Below are 19,045 nucleotides of genomic sequence, written 5' to 3' on the forward strand. Positions count from 1 at the left end.
GCTGCCCGAAGCATGGGGAGGCCCCGTCCAGCTCCCGGAAGGCTGGAGGGAGGTGAGAGCAGGGAGGGGCCGGGCCAGAGGACGCGCCGGCCGGGAGGCAGGGAGGGGCCTGGCGGCGGGGGGTGAGGGGGGGGGAGTCGGGCGGCACCCACCTCCCGGGTGCGCAGCCTGGGTGCTCGGTCCGGACGCCCGGAGCGCCAGAGGCTTAGGTGCGCACGAGCGACAGCCGCGCTCGGGCGGGTCTGCAGCGCTCGGGCCGGGGTCGGGCTCCCAAGCGCCGGCAGGGGGTTGCGGCGGGGGGCGGCGCTGCAGTGCCCGCAGCGGCGGGCTGGGGGAGCTGTGCCCGCCTGTCCCCCAGGCTCGGCCGGGGACTGGGCAGCCGGGGCGCCGCTCCCTCGCCTGGCCAAGCCAGGCGACGCGCAGCCAGGCGTGCCTAGAGCGAGCTCCGGCCCCAAGGACTCCCGGGCACCCAGCCGGGGAGGCCCCGGGAGAAGTCAGTCCCGCGGGCCAGGGCGTCCACGGGCGCCGCCGCTCCGGCCCGCCCCCGGGGGTGGGGGTGGGGGGGGTGTCCCGGGCCGCTGGGCCCGCCCAGGTAACCCCATCCTCGGCCCGCCCCCGGCCCGCCCCCCCGGCCGCCCGCCTCCGTCGCCGCCGCCGCTGCCGCCGCATCCCGGCTCTGGGGCGGCGCTGACAGTCTGGTCCGCGCCGGGCAGCGGGCGCAGCAGCGGGCAGGGCTGCCGGCAGGCACGGAGGCAGAGCCCCGCCGCGCGTGCCCCGGCCCGCGCCCGGCGCCGCGCCCCAGCCTGCCTGCGGGGCGCCCACCTGCCGCCCGGACGGGAGGTCCCCCCACACCCGCCCCCGCGGCCGCAGCCGCTGCCCGGGGCCGGGCGCCCGCGGCGGCACCATGAGTCCCCGCTGGTGCCTGCGTTCACTGCGCCTCCTGGTCTTCGCCGTCTTCTCGGCCGCCGCGAGCAACTGGCTGTAAGTCCGGACCCGGCGGGGCCGGGCGGGGGCCGGGGCGGGGCGGGCCCCGGGGGCCGCGGCCGGTGCCAGGCGGCGCGGGGGGCAGCGGGCGCGGGGGCGCCCGGCAGGTGTCTCGGCCGCGGGACGAGAGGCTCGACCGCCCTGTGCGCCGCCGCTGCCGCTGCCAGTGCCCCGGCCTCCCTCTGAACACCCTTCTGCCCGCGTCCGGCTCCCAGCTCAGGGGCGGCAGGGGTGGCGGCGACCGCCCGCACCCCGAGACGGCCTGGGGAGCCCGGGAGCGCAAGGGGCGTGAGCGCGGGAAGGCGGCAGGGGCGGGGTGCCGGGTGCGGGGCGCAGCCCAAGCTGGGCTGACAGGTCGCCGAGGAAGCGCATGACGGGCGAGGACCCTGGCTGCTAATAGCAGGTTAATCCCCCGTGAAGTCCAGGAGTGAGCTCCCCGCGCCGAGCTGCCCGCGCGGCGCTGCCGGCTGGGCCGGAGGCGTGCAGGGACCTGTCCTGCTTGGGGGCCCGGGAGCCGGGATAGAAGCAGGGAAGAGACCGGCCGGCCGGCCTCCGGCAGCTGGCGCTGGCCGGCCTTGGTTCTCCCCGGGGCAGGAAGAAACTCCTTCCAGAGCTTAAAGAAGGCAGCAGCCCTCCGCTCCCTAAGTCTCACCTAAGAGGGGGGGGGTAGTGACCGCTGGTGACCTGTGTGTTTCTCCCTGATTGGGCCTGGCTCCTGGGACTCCCTGCGAAGGGGCTGAGGTTCGCTGGGGGCAGTGGGGAATTCTAAAGGGATGAGCTTCCATGAGTGGGTGAACAAGGAAGCAGGAGGGCCCTGGACCCCTTCTTCATCCCCCTTAGTGATGGTTTCCACCCCTGCCCCAGGCTTCACCCTGGTCCCCATTGCTCCTGCCCAGAACTCTGCCCCCATCGGCCGCCGTGGGCAGTCAGTGGGGAGCCAAGCTCCAATATTGATCTGAAAAGCATGAGGTGGGAAGGGGGATAGCCAACAGTGTAGCTGGGGTTTCCATGGAGACAGCGGGAGAGGAAAAAATTCTCTCTGCATCAAGACCAAAGAACAAATATCTCCCATGAAATTGCCCCGAGTGTCCAATGGCTGTTGCTATGAGGTCATTGCGGCCGCTGGGGCCCTGTAGGCTGGAAGGAGTGCGTTCGCTGGGGTCAGAGCCACCCAGGGCTTGGGGGACGGAGGTGATGTGGAATTCTCCCAGCTGTTCTGAGAGCGAGAGTGAGCGACTCCAAGGCAGCCCGAAGTGGCTGCGGAGCTTTTGTTTTTCTTGGAGACTTAATTTGATTAACACTTCAGGGGCAGTGGCAAAGTGTACAGAAACCAGGGTACCACCACCTCCTCCTGCTACCCCTCGGCAGGCCACCGCCCCCACCCTGAGTGGGGCCTGAGGGTCACAGAGCCAAGGAGGGGGGCTGATCGGGACCTGGGGGAGTTCATGGTCCCTGGAAAGCAGGGTTCAGAGCCGGGGTCTCCAAAGCAAGCAGGAGCAAGAACAGAGTATCACTGGTCTGGGGCTGAGGGCTACAAAAAGGCAGAGGAAGAAGCAACAATTCAAGGGTCTGACCCAGGCCTTCTGCGAAGAGCGAGAGGACATCCACAGTGGAGTTCTTCAGGAGCATCTAGTGTTTGGGCCCATTTTACAGATGAGGAAACTGAGGCCCCAGCAGGGGAAGCTACTTGCTCGTCTCAGAGCAGAGACCTGATCCCAGACGCTCTGACTTCCAGGCAGTGACATACCTCCTTCCCTGAAGCTGTCCCAAAGTTAAGCCAGTGTGGCCCAGGTAGTGTCACTACCCACCTTCAGCCACATCCAAGCCCCAAATCCCAATCAGGGAGGCCGCCCCAGCTTTAGGTCACGCAAACCGCGGGGAATTCCAACAGCCCAGTTCTTCATGCTGTGCTGTGGGGGGTGGGGTGAAGAGGGGCAGCCTAGAAGGAGAAGAGAGGTTGGCAAACCTGTTCTCTGCAGCCACGATGGTTCAGGTTGCCATGCAGCAGGTCTCCGGATGACCCAGCTCACTCCTGCTCCACCCCAGGCTTCAAGCCAAGGGTCTCTCTGCGCAACCCAAGGCAGGAGGAACAAGGGGCTTCCCAGGACCCCCGCCAACCCAAAAAGGCTGTGATGGAGAAGAGATCTCTGGGCATATTCCAAGACTGAGTCCATCCCCAGGCAAGGGCCTGGGCCAGCTCTGGGGGAAACAGATGTCACAACCGGGCCTCCAAGGAGCTTGGAGGAAGACAAAGTAAAAGCAGACCACAGATGGATGAGACCGTGAATACGCGGTAGCTACTGGAGGAAAGAGATGAGCGTGAGCTGGAGAGGTCACGGAGGGGACTTGGCCTGAAGGTTGTAGAATCCTGACAGTAATAATTATAGTAGATCCTCCTGTGCTGTCTACATCCTGACAACATCTGAATCCCATTTTACAGATGAGAAAATTGAGGATCACGGAGGTAACTGCCCCGAGTCACCTGGCTGGTAAATGGCAGAGGCGTCTAATCCAAAAGCTGCCTGTAGAAGGAAAAGTTTCTGGCAGGCAGATGTCCGTCCAGGCATGATGGCTGGCACTGTGTCTTTTCCAGCCATGCTGGAGGTCTGGCCCCAAGAGGATGGCTGGCAGCACTATCAGAGGGGCAAGGCCAGGGTGTTCACTCCCCTTCCAGTACCTGGAATCAGGCTTCCGGCCAGGGCTGGCTGGCTGGCCGGTTGCAAGAGCTGATGCTGTCTGTTGTCTCCGTAGGGCGGGTGGCCTGGCGGAGAGGCCAGGTGTCCCGCTGCGTGCAGCTGTTGGGCAGGAGGGAGCTTGGAGCTGGGAGGGCTCTGTAGCCTGAGGCCTGGGCAAGCCCAGAGAAGCTAGAAGCTGTTGATTAGACTTGTGTCTGGCACCAGGAGTGAGTTGACAGCTTGTGGCAGCTCCCACCACTGAGGGAGGGAGAGAGGGAGGGATGGATGAAACGGTCCATCAGTGGAAGGCCTGGATCTTCCACAGACCTGGGCTTGTAAATGTCTCCGAGAGGTTCCCCTGGCACTGGGGCCATGCTGGAAGTCAGGAGACTTGGTCACCAGAGCTGGGTAGCCTGGGATGGCCTCTTTTTCCCTCTGGGCCGCAATCCTCAGCAGATTGTTCTGAACCCCAGATGGAAGTACTGGAAGAGTTAGATAAACTAAGATAGAATAGATAAACTAAGTTTTTATCATGGTGGATTTCCTGAAGAAAGGCGGTGATGTGCTGGGCTGGGGCCCCCTTGGAGGCCCGGTAGGCGCGGCCAGGGGGCCTGTGCTACATTCATAGGTCATCCAGCAGGGTGGCGAGGGCAGATGGCACACAGTTCCATCCCAGGTCTGCCCCTGACCAGAGGGGTGACCTCGGACAAGGTACTTACCCTCTCTGAGCCTCAGGTTCGTCATCTGTAAAATGGGATCCACACGTGAGGGTGCACGCGGCATGCTGAGCACAGAGCCAGCGATGGTGAAGGCAGCCATGGACGATGCTGCCAGAAACGGTGGCAGCCGTCACTGAGCTGTACTCCTGGTTACAGAGATGATGGAGAGAAAGGGCCTTCGGGAAACTGCCGTCCACATCCTGTGACCTTGATCACACAGGAAGGATCCCAGGCTGCTGCCTCCCTGGTTTTCAGCTGGGGCCCCTGCAAGAGCCTCACAGAGCCAGGAAGGCCAGCCCGGCTCCTGGGCAAACCCTGCCAGCCAGAGGGGATGCTGCTAGGAGCTCCCTTTGCTGCCCCTGGGGAGGGCCTATCGCTCCTCGCTGGATCCGACTCCTCACAGGTGTGCATCTCCATCGCCCGGCCGCGTTCCCAGTTCCCGTGGGCCTGCTGACCCAGCAGGGGGCGGGGTGCAGTGCCACTCCCCTGCCCACAAGCAGAGTGACGCCTGGCGCTCTGGGCACAGCTCACCGGGCCGGGTGCGGCCAGAGCCAGCCAAGACGTGCAGCTAAAGGCGCGGTCTGTCTCCCCCAGGAAGTGTCCCCCTGGTCTCCGGGCTAAAACTCGCTCCCTTCTAAATAGCAAAAGCCCACCCCCTTGGATCACCTCCCATGGCTCTGGGCATTGAATTACAGTTACTGACACACCCATAGCGCTTTACAGTTGACACTAGGATTTCTCACCATTGGTACTTGGGGCCTGTGGTGTGCATTGTTGAATGTTTAGCAGCATCCCTGGCCTCTCTGCCCACCAGACACCTATAGCACCCTGCACCCCCGCCCCCAGCCAGGGAACCACCAGAAGTGTCCCCAGACATCGTCAAATGTCCCTGGAGGGCAAAATAGCATTTTCACACCCATTTCCTTACAAGAACCCCATAACCTCTCCCCCTTCCCCTTCAGAGGAGGGAGTCCATATTCAACCCCACTTCAAAGGCCCAGAGGTGCAGTGACTTCCCCAAGGGACATCCTACATGCCAGAAGCAGTACTTGACTTGCTCTCAGATGTCCAGATCTCGAGGTTTTCCAGCCTCTCCTTATGGAACTGTTTCCTATCATATCGTTGTTGTTGTTTAGTCTTTCAGTTGTGTCCCACTCTTTGTGACCCCCATGGACTGTATGTAGCCCACCAGGCTCCTCTGTCCGTGGAATTCTCCAGGCAAGGATACTGGAGTGGGCTGCCATTTCCAAATAACGTGGCTCCTGCAAGGTTAGAAACCTCCGGAGGCTGAGGCTCTGGCATAAACACCTCTCAGCAGCCTCAGCGCCTGGCACATGCCTGGCCTGTAGTAGCTTCTCAGTCAACATTTCACGAACAAAGGAAGGACAGGCCTGTTCACTCCCGAGGGTTGTGAGTTGCCGTCACATCAGGCCCCATCTGATGGGGGCCCTGCCGCTTGGAGTGGGAGGGAGGCTCTGCTCTACTTCCCTGAGCTGCGGGTGATGCTCAGATGTGCCAAAGTGGGTGTCAGGATGCGTGGCTGTCACCCTGTAGATGCGTGGCTCTGGCTCGCAGCTCTGGGCCAGGGCACCCGTTCAGAGCCAGGCTAAGAGCACTTTCTCCCTTTACCCTCCTCTCAGGGCTCCGGGACCAGGCTCTGCCTGAGGGGTTTGCTCAAGCAGCAATCACGACCCAGCTGTCTGCCGTGGCTTGACTTTCTTCCCTCAACCCTGGATTAGCAATTGAGCAACTCAGCATCTGACAAGACAGTGCTCCCCAAACCTGTTGAAACTCGCCCAGCTCAGGCCCTGTGGGTGCCTTGGGAGAGCTGAGCATTTGCACCAAGCCTCATCCTCTTGTCCCCTGCTCTGGGAAGAAGGGCTTGGCCTGAGCCAACCAGGCATGGAGTTGGCCAGGGAGCTGCTGATGGCGGGGTGGGGGTAACAGTTGCCCACCCCATCGCCCCCACTCCAAACAAGCCTGCAAGAGCCGTTCGGCGGACTCAGCTGGGAGGCAGAGCTGTGACCCCGTGGTTGCTGTCCAGATTTCCACAGGAGTTGCCAGGTTTTATCTCTGAGTCCTGAGCTGCATCTTCTGTGATCCAGCCAAACCCGGGAGAAGGCTCGCTCCCTGCTGTGACCCCCAGCTCCCCGGGTCCCCCCCCAAACCCGTCTCCACCCCCCCACCCCACCCCCGTCTCCTGGCAAACACGAAACCAAACTCTATTAGTTCCCTGGCCAAGTCAGAACCCCCGCAGCGGAGGGGACCTGGTCTGAGAAAAGAGGCGAAGGGCGGGGGTGGCGGGGAGTAAAAGGAGAGAGGGAGCCTCCCACCCCACCCCCCCGACAGTCCACGGCTCAAAGGGAACTTGGAGAGGCCCCTTAGGAGCAGCATGAAACCGCCGATGAGACCAGAGGGGCCTCTGCCGCTGTGACTCCGAAGGGTCCTCTCGGAACATTTCTCACTCTGTTCATACACAAGTCACTGCAGAACTGGATCTCAGGAACTCCTCTCCAAGGACTGGAGACAGCAGGGTACTCCCCTTGAGTCTGGGATGCCCAGCTGCCCTGGCACCCCAGGCTGAGAGGACGAAATCGCAGCCATCAGAGTCAGGGGTTCTTGGAGGTGCTCAGGTCCGCCTCCTCTGGGGACACCGAGCCTCCAAGCAGGAGGGTGAGTGCCTGGCGAGCCTTGTTTGATGGCGGCAAGCACTTCCTTGTCCAGACCTCTTCTCCATCAGGTGCCATGCTAGGCACCTGGGGGTCACAGGGCACAGCAGTGGTAGAGCTGGAACCCCACTCAAGGTCTCTCCTGCCTTCCAGACCTTTCCCTGCGCCAGGTGAAAGCAGGCCTGCAGCCCACCCCCCTTGCCTGCCATCCCTGCTGGAGGTGATGAGCGACAAGGCAGGAGCCCAGGGTTTCCCGCCAGCCCTACTGGGGTGCGAGTGTGGGCTTAGCCGCGGGCTCCCCCAGGCCTGGGCCTTGAGCAAGGGTGCACCAAGGTCGAGGAACTCGCTAGACACCTAAAGACACAGGGCATGAGCCTCGCTTCAGGGAGCCCCTCGCACTGTCCCCGGACAGATCATGCGGCTTCCCCATCCCTCCCGGCACCCCTCCCCCAGGGCTCCCCCAGCCCAGCTGGGGAGGACAGCTAAAAGGTTTGATGGCTTCAAGGCAGGCAAGGCATTCTAGGGAGGAGAGTCAGATGGGTCTTTGCAAGGGAGACGCTCTCTGCTGGCAAATTCGGGGGCGAGCCGAGGTCAGGAAGTGCCTTAAATTCAATGCCCACTGGGCCCACAGCCACACCTTCTCCAGAGAGAGAGGAAACTTCTCCCCACCTGGTGCAGCTCGGGAACCAGCCAGGTTCAGGTCTGAGCTGCTACTTGCTGACCCTGAGTCAGCCACCGGCTCCCCCGGGAACAAATCCTGTGAGATGGGAAATAAGAAATGGGAGGGGTGGGGGCAGGAATGGCAGGTAGGGAAGTAGGGGCAATGTGGGGCTGGGAGTAAAATGTCGGGACGGAAGAAGAGACAGACAACTCCGGGACTGTAACACTGCAACGATAACCCATCTTTTTTTCATCGAGGTAGAGATGGAGAAACATGCAAAATACTTCAGTGCTGATTCGTCACACATGTTCGGCTAGACCACCCCGTTCTGCGTGCATGCTATGACCCCTTGCTCAATACATGTTTCTTGAACACATTTAAAAAAATAAAAAGAGAGAAGATCGGGGTGCTGAGGCTTCTGAGGATGGGGGGGGTAAAGGGAGATGGGGGCGGGGCGGATAGCACCCTAGGGTAGAGGAGCAGGCCCTTGGGCTGCAGGGGGAAACTGAGGAAATGCACTTGGGGCAAAGAGAACTTGATGTGGGCATCAAGTGGGCTGCGCTCCGTCTGGGAGAAGAGTGGCATGGAGGCATCACCTACCACCCCACAGCCCCTGCGAGCATCTCCAAGCCCAGCCCCTCCTTGCTGGCCACCCCTGCAGGGCTTTCAGGCCAATGGCAGCAACTCCTTCCACCGCCTGAGAAGCTGCAGAGGTCACGGACCCAGACACTGTACACAGGCGGCCATGTAACCTCCGAGGCATCATCCTCTCCAGCACCTCTTGCTCCTGAAAGATGCCTTCACTGTCGGGCAGGAAAGACACGGGGTCTCTAAAAAGACCTATCAATGGAAGAATAAGACTACCTTCCTCAGACCAGCGCCCACTGATGCCAAACCACCAAGTCCTCTGTGCCCTGGGCCATCTCTGGAGCCTGATGAGCCAGCCCAGGTTTAGAAGCCAGAAGGATGTGTTTTCAAGTCTTGACCATCCCTCACTGGCTGCACAGCCTTGATCACACACTTCTCTGAACCTCGGTTTCCTCATCTGTAAAATGGACAGGATGATACCCACCTGGAGAATCCTGCGTGAATTTATGGCTCTATATCCACATGTGGCTTACCCAGTGGCTCAGTGGTGAAGAATCCACCTGCAATGCAGGAGCCACAGGAGATGCAGGCTTGATCCCTGCATCAGGAAGATCCCCTGGAGGAGGGCATGGTGACCCTCTGTAGTGTTCTTGCCTGGAGAATCCCATGGACAGAGGAGCCTGGTGGGCTACGGGGTCCACGGGGTCACAAAGAGTCTGACATGACTGAAGTGACTTAGCACGCATGCGTCCATGTAAGGATATAGTGGAGCACATGACTGTTGTTTGAGGAGCAAAGTGACAAGGGACGTAAGGTCCCTCTTCCCGTCACCCAGTCCCAAGAATGGTTCCCAGGTCTCCTGGGCACACCACTATCCCTGCCATCCTCACACCAGGGTCCCCAGCTCCGAATCTCCTAACAACACCATCCCCCGAGTCCTCAGAACCCCCCACCCCGTTCCTAGAGGACCCATGTGATGGACCAGAACCACTGCAACACACCCTCTGAAGACTCCCTCTGGAGACTCCGTCAACAATCAACAGTTGGGATTGAGGCTGAAGTGACCCACTGCCCCCAAAGGGTGTGTGTTCTGCCCTCCGGGATGCTCAGCTGAAAAAAGGGCTGGGAACCCAGGTGGAAGGGAGCTGATGGAGCCAAGCTAAAAAAGACAAATGAGCCGAACTAGCCTGGGGTCCCCCGGAAGAGGCTGCAGCTCAACGGACTAAGGAGAGGCTTTGGGAGGGCAGGGATGCTGACGCTGCTGATGAACATACTAACGATAAGGGGTAACGATAATATAATCGTGTTGCCAACAGGAGAGGCGTGCCTGGTGTGTGCCTGTTTAACCCACCTCAGCCTCTGGAGATCCGAATTCTTCCTCTCCCCATCCTAGGGGGGAAGACACGGAGGCTCACACCCCTCTCTTGCCGCCAGTAACACGGAGACAGGATGCTGACCCAGTCCATCCGTCTCTCTTGGGCAGTGCCTTGCGCCGCCTGCCACGGGAAGGGATGAGAGTCTCAGGACAGGGACACTATAGAGACTAAGACTGCAGGTACAGAAGCCCCCCAAGGCCTGAAAACAGCTGGGGATGTGAACGGCTCCTGGGAAACCAGGGACTCCCCGCCCGCCACGAGCGCCGGGGGGGCCCAGACGGGTCTGCAGACCCTCTCTCCTCACCCGGCCGTATCTCCCCAGGCAGGCGGCTCTCCGTTCAGCAGGCACTCGGGTTCCTTCCGGCTCCTCCTCCCGGTCTCTTGGCCTCCTTCCTTCCTGGTGTCGCCCGGCAGGCACGACCGCTCCTCTGGAGGCTCTAAATGCGGCCTGGGCAGCAGGGAGGCCCGAGGGAGGAGGGGGCAGAGAGAGGTCCGGGCCGGTCTCCCAGCCCCCACCTGCCCGCCACGGGGCCGGGACCCACGGCACTGATCCACTCAGCCTCCCAAACGCTCCAGCACTTTCCCGTCCCCTGTCCTCTTGACTGCGCAGAGCCAGAGCCGGGGCAGGAGGCGGAGAGGTGCGGATTTTCCTCTAGGAATTTGTATATTTTTTTTGTAAAAAAAAAAAAAAAGCCAGCAAACCTGGAAAAGCTTGGGACAAGCCCAGCTAATTTTAGTTTCTAATGAAAACAGCAGGTGGCTGAGAGGATCTGATCTCCCTGGCAGGGCCAAGGGCCCTCCGGCCTCGCAGGCGGCAGGCACGGGCCACGGGGAGGGCCTCCTGGGAGGAGCCTGCCGGACTCCAAGCCCCTCCGGGAGGAGACGGGGCACGCGCTGGCTGGCAGCGGGGCGGCCCGGGGTGGGGGAGTAGGGGGTAACCTGATCGATGGCACGGCTGTGGCTGGAGTCCTAGGTGGCCCTGGGCAGCGGGTGGCAAATGGCTAAGCCTGTGCTCAGCAGCGGCCGGAAGAAGCCTAAATGGAGGCAATGCAACCCCAACGAGGGAAGAGGCAGGGATGGTCAAGGCCCTCCGCAGGCTGGCCCCACGCCCCGCATCTCCCCCAGGAATGGCCTGTGCACTTGACATCTGAGCCCAGCCCCAGGTCGGAGAGCGGCACGCATGTCTCTGGGGGAAAGGCTGAGCCACCTGAGGGTGTGGGGAGGGCATTCCTGAGGCCCCTGGGGCCAGCTGGGCCTCGCCCCCCCGGGCTCTCTAAGTCCTCCGCAGGCCGAACGGCCAAGGAGCCCCCAGGTTCTTCTGTCACCCCCGCCCTGCCCTCTCCTGAGCGCTTCACAGGAGGGGAGCTGCAGGGACCTCGTGAGCACAGGGCCCTCCATCTATGCTGCAAGCATTCACTGAGCACCTTCTACGGTCACAGCCTGTGCTGGACGTCGGGGAGGCCGCAGGCTGGATACACACTGAGGGGGGCATGATGCCCTGCAGCTGTCAAGCGAGGCAGATCCACAACCGGGGTGCAGAGGGGAAAAGGGCCCAGTGTGAGCTGGGTTTGCATTCCAGCTTTGCCGCTCACTAGCTGTGTGACTCTGGGGTGTCATGCCACCTCTCTGGGCCTCAGCTTGCTCATCTGGAAAACGAAGCCAGGCATCCTAACTGAAGAAGCAATGTGGGCCAGGGCCCATGAGGCTTGGGATCCTAAGCCCCCCGCCCCTTCTCCAGTCCCAGTTCCATTTCCAGCTCTGACATCCAGCCCTTTCCAGGCAAGAGCGTGGGATCTGCGAGAACCGGAAGGGGGTTAGGGCTGTGATGCTCGTACCATGGGAGGGGTCAGCTGAGGGGCCAGACGAAAGCAGGGGCTGGGGGTGGTGGACATTGGTGCCAGCCTTGCGGGGCAGGGACACTCCTCAGCGGAAGAGGTTTCTCAGCTTCTTCCTGGAAGCCATCCCGGTGACTCACGGCCGTGGCAGGCCAGCAGCTCACCCCTAAATCCCTTCTACTGTTATTTCAGCCTGTGTCCCTCGTTGAGTTCTGAGCAGCAGCAGGGGCAGGCAGAGGGCAGGGGGGGTCCTCTGGTCCGTGTCCCCCATCTTCAATGGCAGGGGCTCCATCTATCAGCCTGCATGGGATGGGGCCAGAGGCCTCTGGGGCTTAAACCCCTCTCCCCCATCCCTGCGGGCTTGGACCTTTTCGTCTGCAGTAGTACCTTGAAGAGACAGGCTCCGACGGGGCGGGGACTGGTCCAAGGTCGCACAGCAGGCAGGCAGCTCCGCCAGGCCTCCCAGCTTGCTCACCCTGCCTGGAGAACCCTCGCTTTGGACACAGAAGCCAAGCTTCCGCACCACTTGTCCTCCCCTTCCCCCAGCCCCTCGGCAAGACAGAGAGGAGGGCAGAGCGGAGGTGGGGACCAGCCAGCTCTGTGCCCCCATGTCACCGCCCCCCCACCTTCTCCTAGAAGCCAGCCCTGAGCTGGCATCTGAGCAGAAAAGGATCCAACTCGTAGGTCCAACTCCTGTCCCCCATCACCCCATGGCCTCCCAACGTGGACCTGGCCCATGGCCAGTAGCCAGGCTCTTGGCGCCCCCTGCAGGCCAAGAGCACCAAGTGGAGCCACTGGGCCGGGGGTACTGTGGACCCAGACAGGGCCCCCTCCCCTTGCAGAGGCACCCTCCCGCGGACCCTCAGCCATCTTTCCACCCCCGTCTCCCTTCTGAGGCGCTCAGGCATCTTGCCCAGGCCTCACTGGGACGCTACCAAGCCTCTGTGCCTCCTCCGGGCAGGACCTGGTAGCAAAGACTGGGAGCCTCCCGGGAGGCAGGGAATGGGGGGATAGTGAGGGAGGGGAGACTGCCTCCCCAGAGACCACCCACCTCCCACCTCCCGAGCTGCCAGGGAAGGGTGAGAGCCTCAGAGTTGCTGTGCACCCAAAAATCAGCTGAGAGCAAGAAGCAGCAGCCGCATCACACCAGGTTAACTTCTCCCAGCGGCCTGGGGATCAAAATCTTTACCTCCGCTTCCCAGATCAGGAAAGCCAGATGTGGGGAGGCCCAGCAACCAGGGGGCCAGTGCAGCCATGAGGAGGAGAGAGGGTGCCAGAATCAGGTTCCCGGGGACTGGGAAGGGAACACCTCCAGTGGTCACCCATGGGCTTCCCCGAAAGCCCCCTCCAGGTCGGTGCCAGCCTGGCTTCACAGCTGCTGCTTGGAATGTGTTAAAAAGCCCATATACCCACCAAGCCCCACCTGGAGTCGGGCCCAGACACCCGTGCTTTTGGCAAACCCCGCAAATGTTTTGCTGCACAGATTTGAGAACCATCACTCTGGTCCAGCCCACATGCCAGACAAAAAGAATCCAGCTGCTGATGGTACACTGCCGGTGGGGAGAGCTTGACAACCCACAGGTGGCCCACCGTCTATCTACACCTTGGCCCGCGTCCTTAGGTCCAACGAACCCAGTTCCCAGCAGCCTCGGCCCACTGGTGACATTCAAGTCCTTGAGCCACTTAAAAGAATATTGTCTCTACCAAAGGCTTTGAAGTCGGGCAAAACCAGGGTCAAGTCCTGGCTCTGCCTCTTACTTGCCGTGTGACATTGCACACAAGGCAAAGTATTTGTGCCTCAGTTTTAACCTCTGTGAAATGGGAGTTCATTGGCTTGCTGAAGATTAAATGCAATCACGTAAATAAAGTGTTAGGCTTTACTGATTAAGGGCCGGCCATTGCTGTTGTTGTTTAGTCACTAAGTCGTGTCCGACTCTTTGTGACCCCAGCAAGTTAGGCTTCCCTGTCCTTCACTATATCCCAGGGTTGGCTCAAACTCATGTTCATTGAGTCGGTGATGCCATCCAACCATCTCATCCTCTGTCGCCCCCTTCTCCTCCTGCCTTCGATCTTTCCCAGCATCAGGGTCTTTTCCAATGAGTCGGCTCTTCGCATCAGGTGGCCAAACTATTGGAGCTTCGGATTCAGCATCGGTCCTTCCAATGAATATTCAGGGTTGATTTTCTTTAGGATTGACTGGTTTGATCTTCTTTCAGTTCAAGAGACTCTCAAGAGTCTTCTCCAGCACCACAGTTCAAAATCATCCATTCTTCAGCACTCAGCCTTTAAATTAGTTATTCTTTTTGCCATTGTCATAAAAATCTCCCTTGTCGTACTAGGATTTCTGTGTGATTCTCTATCTGGGTAACGTGCATTTATTCATTCCTTCACTCGGCCAACAGATGTCAAGTTCACACCCCATTGTCTGAGGCCCCGGGTCAGACCATCTTTCACATACAGTATCCCTGTAGTGCCTGACAATGGTTCCTTGACTTGGCCACAACTGGTGGTTGCCCCCTCACATTACAGGTAGGAAAACTGAGTCCCTGAGAGTGGTGACCTTCCCCCTTTAAACTTCTGATAGAAATCTGTGCGGCTTCCCTTGTGAGACGCACCAGCATCTTTACCTCCACCCCCGGAGAGCCACTGCTCCCACATCAAGGAGACCTGGGTTGCTGAGCTGGTTCACTGTGGAGTCTGGTGCAGCGGGACACCTCCTCTCTTTATATTCAGAGCCCCTTATCTGTGGGGTTGGGGCTGAGGCTGAGGGTAGGTAGAGCTGGGGTCTGAGTCTCCTGTGGGAAGTTGGTGGGAAGGCCCCTTTCCTTCTCTGAGCTTACCAGTACGATAAGGAGTCTGGACCAGCCCATCTGTCACATTCTTGAAGGCTGTGATTCTGTGTGATCTGCTGCACCTCCAAGAACCTGGGAGGCAGCGCCTGGCAGACCTGCCTTGGGTGGTGGCAGGTGCACCTCCCACTGAAGAGGTAGAAAGGGAGGCAGGGGAAGGAGAGGGGGCCTTCCAGAGTCGCCACTCAGCTCTCCTTCCACCATCAGACTGCTACTTGTGCACCTACTATGTGCACTGGCCTCGGCCAAGGATGCTGGGATGGGTGGTTGGGGACAGGTTGAGGGGCAGAGTTTGGAGCACAAGCCTCGAGGTCATCCAGACCCAGACTCTGATGCAGGACTGCTCTTCCAAGTTGGGTGACTCGGATGGCCACCTCACTGCTTTGAAATACTACCTGACACTTAGTAGATGCTCAGTTAATGCACACCCTTCCCTTGAGAGAGAACAAACCACTTTTCTTCCTCACAGGGTCCCTCCCCAGCTCTGCTCCACCCCAGTGAGCGGATCACAAAGTCACTGTCATTAGACAGGGTAGAGCCCTCCAGGGCCCTCACGGAGGAGGACAGGCAGGGGAAAGGCCCATGAGGTCGGAGGGGTCTGAAGCTGGGCTCTGTCACTTGCTACCTGGATCCCCTTGGGCATGTCAACCTCTTAGCCTTTATGTTGGAGTCCATAAAATGGGCACAATAATTGCCAACTCATAGATTTGGGGTGAAGTGGCCACAGGAAGAAGTGCCTGCCTCTGTGCACAGCACAGGGCAGGTGTTCAATCAGCAGGAGTGCTCCCAGGATTTCCACGATGGCCCAGCGGTTAAGATGCTGTGCTGCCAATGCAGGGGGGCGTGGGTTTGATCCCTGGTTGGGGAACTAAGATTCTGCATGCCATGCGGTGTGCTCAAAAGATTACAAAAACAAAACAGTAATCCTCTGTCTGTCCTCCGCTGAAATGGATGCAATGAAGCCCCCTCTCACACGCGCCTGGTCCCAGAGTGCCTTGACAGAAAGCTGTGTTATCTGGCCTGGGATCCCCTTCCAACCCTGTGAGGTGGGGCAAGTGCTGGTGCTTCATTCCCAGGCGGTAAAGAATCCAGAGGCTGAGTGGGGAGCCTGGCACACTTTGTTTTCAAAGCTCACACTCCCTCATCACCGTCCCCAGCCCCCAGTCCTCACCGCACACATTGTCCTAAGTGCTACCGCTGTGATGCTGGTCTCTGCCCGGGGGCCCTGGGAAATGGCTGGCAATGAGGATCGCGGCCTTTGTAGCCAGAAGGTGGGCTTAGGTGGCGGGGGTCCCTGCCTGGGGATGAGGGAAAGAGACACACCAGACCAGACAGTGGCTCCAAGGCTCCCAGACAGAGGGCATCTCGACATGCAGGGATTGGAGTGGGCGAGGTCTGGTGTAACATCGGGGCCCAGATGCCCGTGGCCCAGGGGCCCCCGAGGCGCGGAGGGATCCCACGAGGGTCTGTCAGCGGCTCTCCTAGGGCGCCCCGTGCTTTGTTTAACTCCAGCTGAGATGGAGGCCTTGTACAAGGCAGCACTTCCCCACTTCCGCCCCCGGGAGCCAGGCAGGAGGGCTGTCCCTGGATCCAGAGAGAGGCCCACCTCCTCCAGGGACTCATCGCTGGGACAAACTGGCTCCCAGAGCCCTGGACAGGGCGGGCGGGCCTCAGCCCGGGCGTGGAAGGAGGAGGGGAGGCGCTCTGCCTGGTGTCCCACCCCCACCCCACGCCCCCTCTCCCCAGGTACCTAGCCAAGCTGTCGTCGGTGGGAAGCATCTCCGAGGAGGAGACGTGCGAGAAGCTCAAGGGCCTGATCCAGAGGCAGGTGCAGATGTGCAAGCGGAACCTGGAGGTGATGGACTCGGTGCGCCGCGGCGCGCAGCTCGCCATCGAGGAGTGCCAGTACCAGTTCCGGAACCGGCGCTGGAACTGCTCCACGCTCGACTCGCTGCCGGTCTTCGGCAAGGTGGTGACGCAAGGTGAGGGCAGGGCTCGCGGGGGTGCCGGGAACCCCGGAAGGGGCCACCGTCTCCTCAGGGGGCGGGGAGGGGAGTCACGTGCTTGGGAGTGGCGTGACCGGTCCATCACTCATCACAGGATGGCCGGTGGAGGCCCGGGAGTGAGCAGGCCGCAGCGGAGGTGGCGGTCAGAGGCAGGAGGGCCTTTGTTCACTGACACTGTAGCGCAATACCCCGGGCAGGATCTTCAGACCTGGGGTCGTCATCCTGTTTCAGAGTCAAAATCCAAGGCTCAGGCAGGGGAAAGGATGGAGCTGCCTGGAGCTCCTCAGAGGGTGAACAGCAGAATCAGAAATCAGATCCAGGGGCCTCCAGACCTCCAGCCCCACGCTGTTCTTACCTTAGCGCTCAGCCTGTTCGTCCGTACCTTTGACAAACCCTATTAGGAACCTCACCATGCCCAGCTCTGAGACCCTGGAAAGAACACTGCCCAGATCCTGTCCTCCCGGGCTCACGGTCAAGGGAGTGCTGACAGCCCAGCTGCGGCGGTGGCCCTCACACCCATAGCACCAGCAAGGGGCCAGACAAACTGTTGAACTGTTTTAAGTGATACGAACTCATCTGGCCCCTTGAGATAGGCTTCTATATTGCAAATGAAGAAACTGCGGCACCCAGAGGCTAAGTCACTTGCTTACGGTCACAGAACTAAAAGTGGCTGAGCCAGGCCTTGAGCCCATTCGGTCCAGCTCCAGGTCATGCTCTGTCTTACCCGTGATGAGGGGACACAGGAGCCTCGGGAGCCCGGGGTGGACCTTGCCCCAGCCAGGGCAGGTGCTCAGGGGGAGAGCTTCCCTGAGGAGGTGGGCCCTCGGCTGACACCAGGAATATGAGAAGGCCTTCAAACCAGAGGAAGGTGGGCCAGGGCCTAGAGAACGTTCCAAGCAACTGGAAGGCTCCCCAAGAGGGCACCAGGTCAAGCTGCTTTCCTCCAGGGCGTGCTGTGAACCAGCTACCTCTTTTTCTACCACTTCCTGAGCGTGAAACTGACACTCTGGGCCACCGACCGTCCACGGGCCCCGTGATGTGCCCGGGCAGCAGGAGGGCATTCCTGGGCCAACCTTTGTCTTGGCACCTGTGGTCCTGGAAGGCTGGGGCTGCCGGGCTTGTGGCAAACCATTTAGATGTTGTTGGAAACCGACTGCGATAGAAATTTGGAAGCCTTTCTCCTGAGAGCTGGCAGGGGCCAAAAAAGGCACGATTGTGCTTGGCCCAACTGAACGCTGCTGCTTCGTGGAAGAAGCAGAGCCCCAGCGTGCAGTTGGGGAGCCGAGGCCCTCCCGGCACCACGGTGTCTGTCTGTCTGCTGAGGCCCAGATCCTAGGCTCAGCAGCAGGCCCTGGGCCTGGGAAGCCCCTGCACACAATAGGTGTTCTGTGTTTCAGGTGGGTTGATGAATAGATGGGCAGGGTTTCACGCGCCAGGCCCTCTCATACCCCGGTGCCTTTGCACATGCTGCTCCCTCCATCCAGACACCCAGTCCTCTTTCTCCACTAGTCTTTCTCTTTCTCCTTCCTCCAGTCTTCCCAACTCCTGCAGGCAGGGGGTTGCTTTGTTCCTCAGGGCTCCAGAGCTCTTTGTTCATGCTGGGGAGTTTTCTTCCCCCTTTGTTGGTAATTGTTTTGATATAATTTCGAACTTGGAGAAAATCTGCAACAATAGTACAAGGAATTCTCACATACTCTTTTTTTTTTTAACGACTTTTTTCTGATATGGGCCAGTTTTTAAGTCTTCATTGAATTTATTACAATATTGCTTCTGTTTTGGATCTTGGGCTGCCTTGAGGCATGTGGGATCTTAGCTCTCTGATCAAAGATCTAACCCATGACCCCTGCACTGGAAGCTGAAGTCTTAACCACTAGACCACCAGGGAAGTCCCCCTATATACTCTTTATAAAAAGATTTCTAGCGACGGGTTTATTTAGTCAGCTTTCATCTTCCTATTTTTTAACTGAGGAATAATTGACATGCATTATATTAGTTTCAGGGTATAATATAACGATTCAATAACATGTATATATTACAAAGTGACCACTACAGAAAGACTAGTTAACATCCATCACTACACAGATGTGTAGTGTGTTCTTGTGGTGAGAACTTTTAAGATCTCCTTTCTTATCCACTTTCAAACATGAAGTACAGTATTACTATCTATAGTCACTACGCTGGACATCACGTCCTCATGATGCATTTATTTTTATAACTAGAAGTTGGTACTTTTTGACCCCCTTCACCCGTTTTGCCCACCTCCATCCCCTGCTTCTGCCTCTGGCACCACCAATTTGTTCTCTGAATGTAAGAGTTCTGTTTTTCCTATGAAGAATTGCCATAGCCTCTTTACCTCGATTCACCAGCCATTTACATTTTAACCCATTTGACTCATCAATTTCTCTCTCTCTCTCTCATTCTCTCACTCCCTTAATACACACACACACACACACACACACACACACACACTTTTGTCTAAACCATTTGTGCCCACATGGCTTTCAGTACACCTTTCACACTAACCTGTGATGGCTTTCTCCCCCACCCCACCCCCACCACCCATCCCTAAACCTTGAACTCTTTCAAGGCAAGACAGATGTCTCATTTACCGGCTTCCCAGCACATGGCCGAGCCTGGCATGGAAGATACAGTAAATGGATGCCATCCAATGGCAGAGAGCAAG

The 19,045-nt window shown here is 59.4% G+C and overlaps 1 protein-coding gene and 1 long non-coding RNA gene across 2 annotated transcripts in view; one reads left to right on the forward strand and one right to left on the reverse strand.

Moving 5' to 3' along the window:
* The first annotated feature begins 672 nt into the window (after window positions 1–672).
* WNT4 (Wnt family member 4) overlaps window positions 673–19,045 on the forward strand; it is a 30,788-nt gene continuing 12,415 nt past the window's right edge. Inside the window, exons 1-2 of the mRNA XM_081580643.1 lie at window positions 673–981; window positions 16,103–16,338. Of these exons, the coding sequence (XP_081436769.1) occupies window positions 905–981; window positions 16,103–16,338 (313 nt within the window). The 5' untranslated portion in view covers window positions 673–904. The remainder of the gene's footprint in view (window positions 982–16,102; window positions 16,339–19,045) is intronic.
* Window positions 7,929–17,957, reverse strand: LOC145542229 (uncharacterized). The gene is made up of 8 exons (XR_014079697.1): window positions 13,111–17,957; window positions 11,895–11,987; window positions 11,508–11,807; window positions 11,097–11,318; window positions 9,977–10,706; window positions 9,648–9,792; window positions 8,573–8,753; window positions 7,929–8,495 (listed from the first exon to the last, which is right to left on the reverse strand). It is a non-coding gene; the product is annotated as an uncharacterized LOC145542229 (long non-coding RNA).

Source organism: Giraffa tippelskirchi, chromosome 3 (assembly GCF_054371585.1).
Source record: "Giraffa tippelskirchi isolate mGirTip1 chromosome 3, T2T-mGirTip1v1.2.pri, whole genome shotgun sequence".
Lineage (NCBI taxonomy): Eukaryota > Metazoa > Chordata > Mammalia > Artiodactyla > Giraffidae > Giraffa > Giraffa tippelskirchi.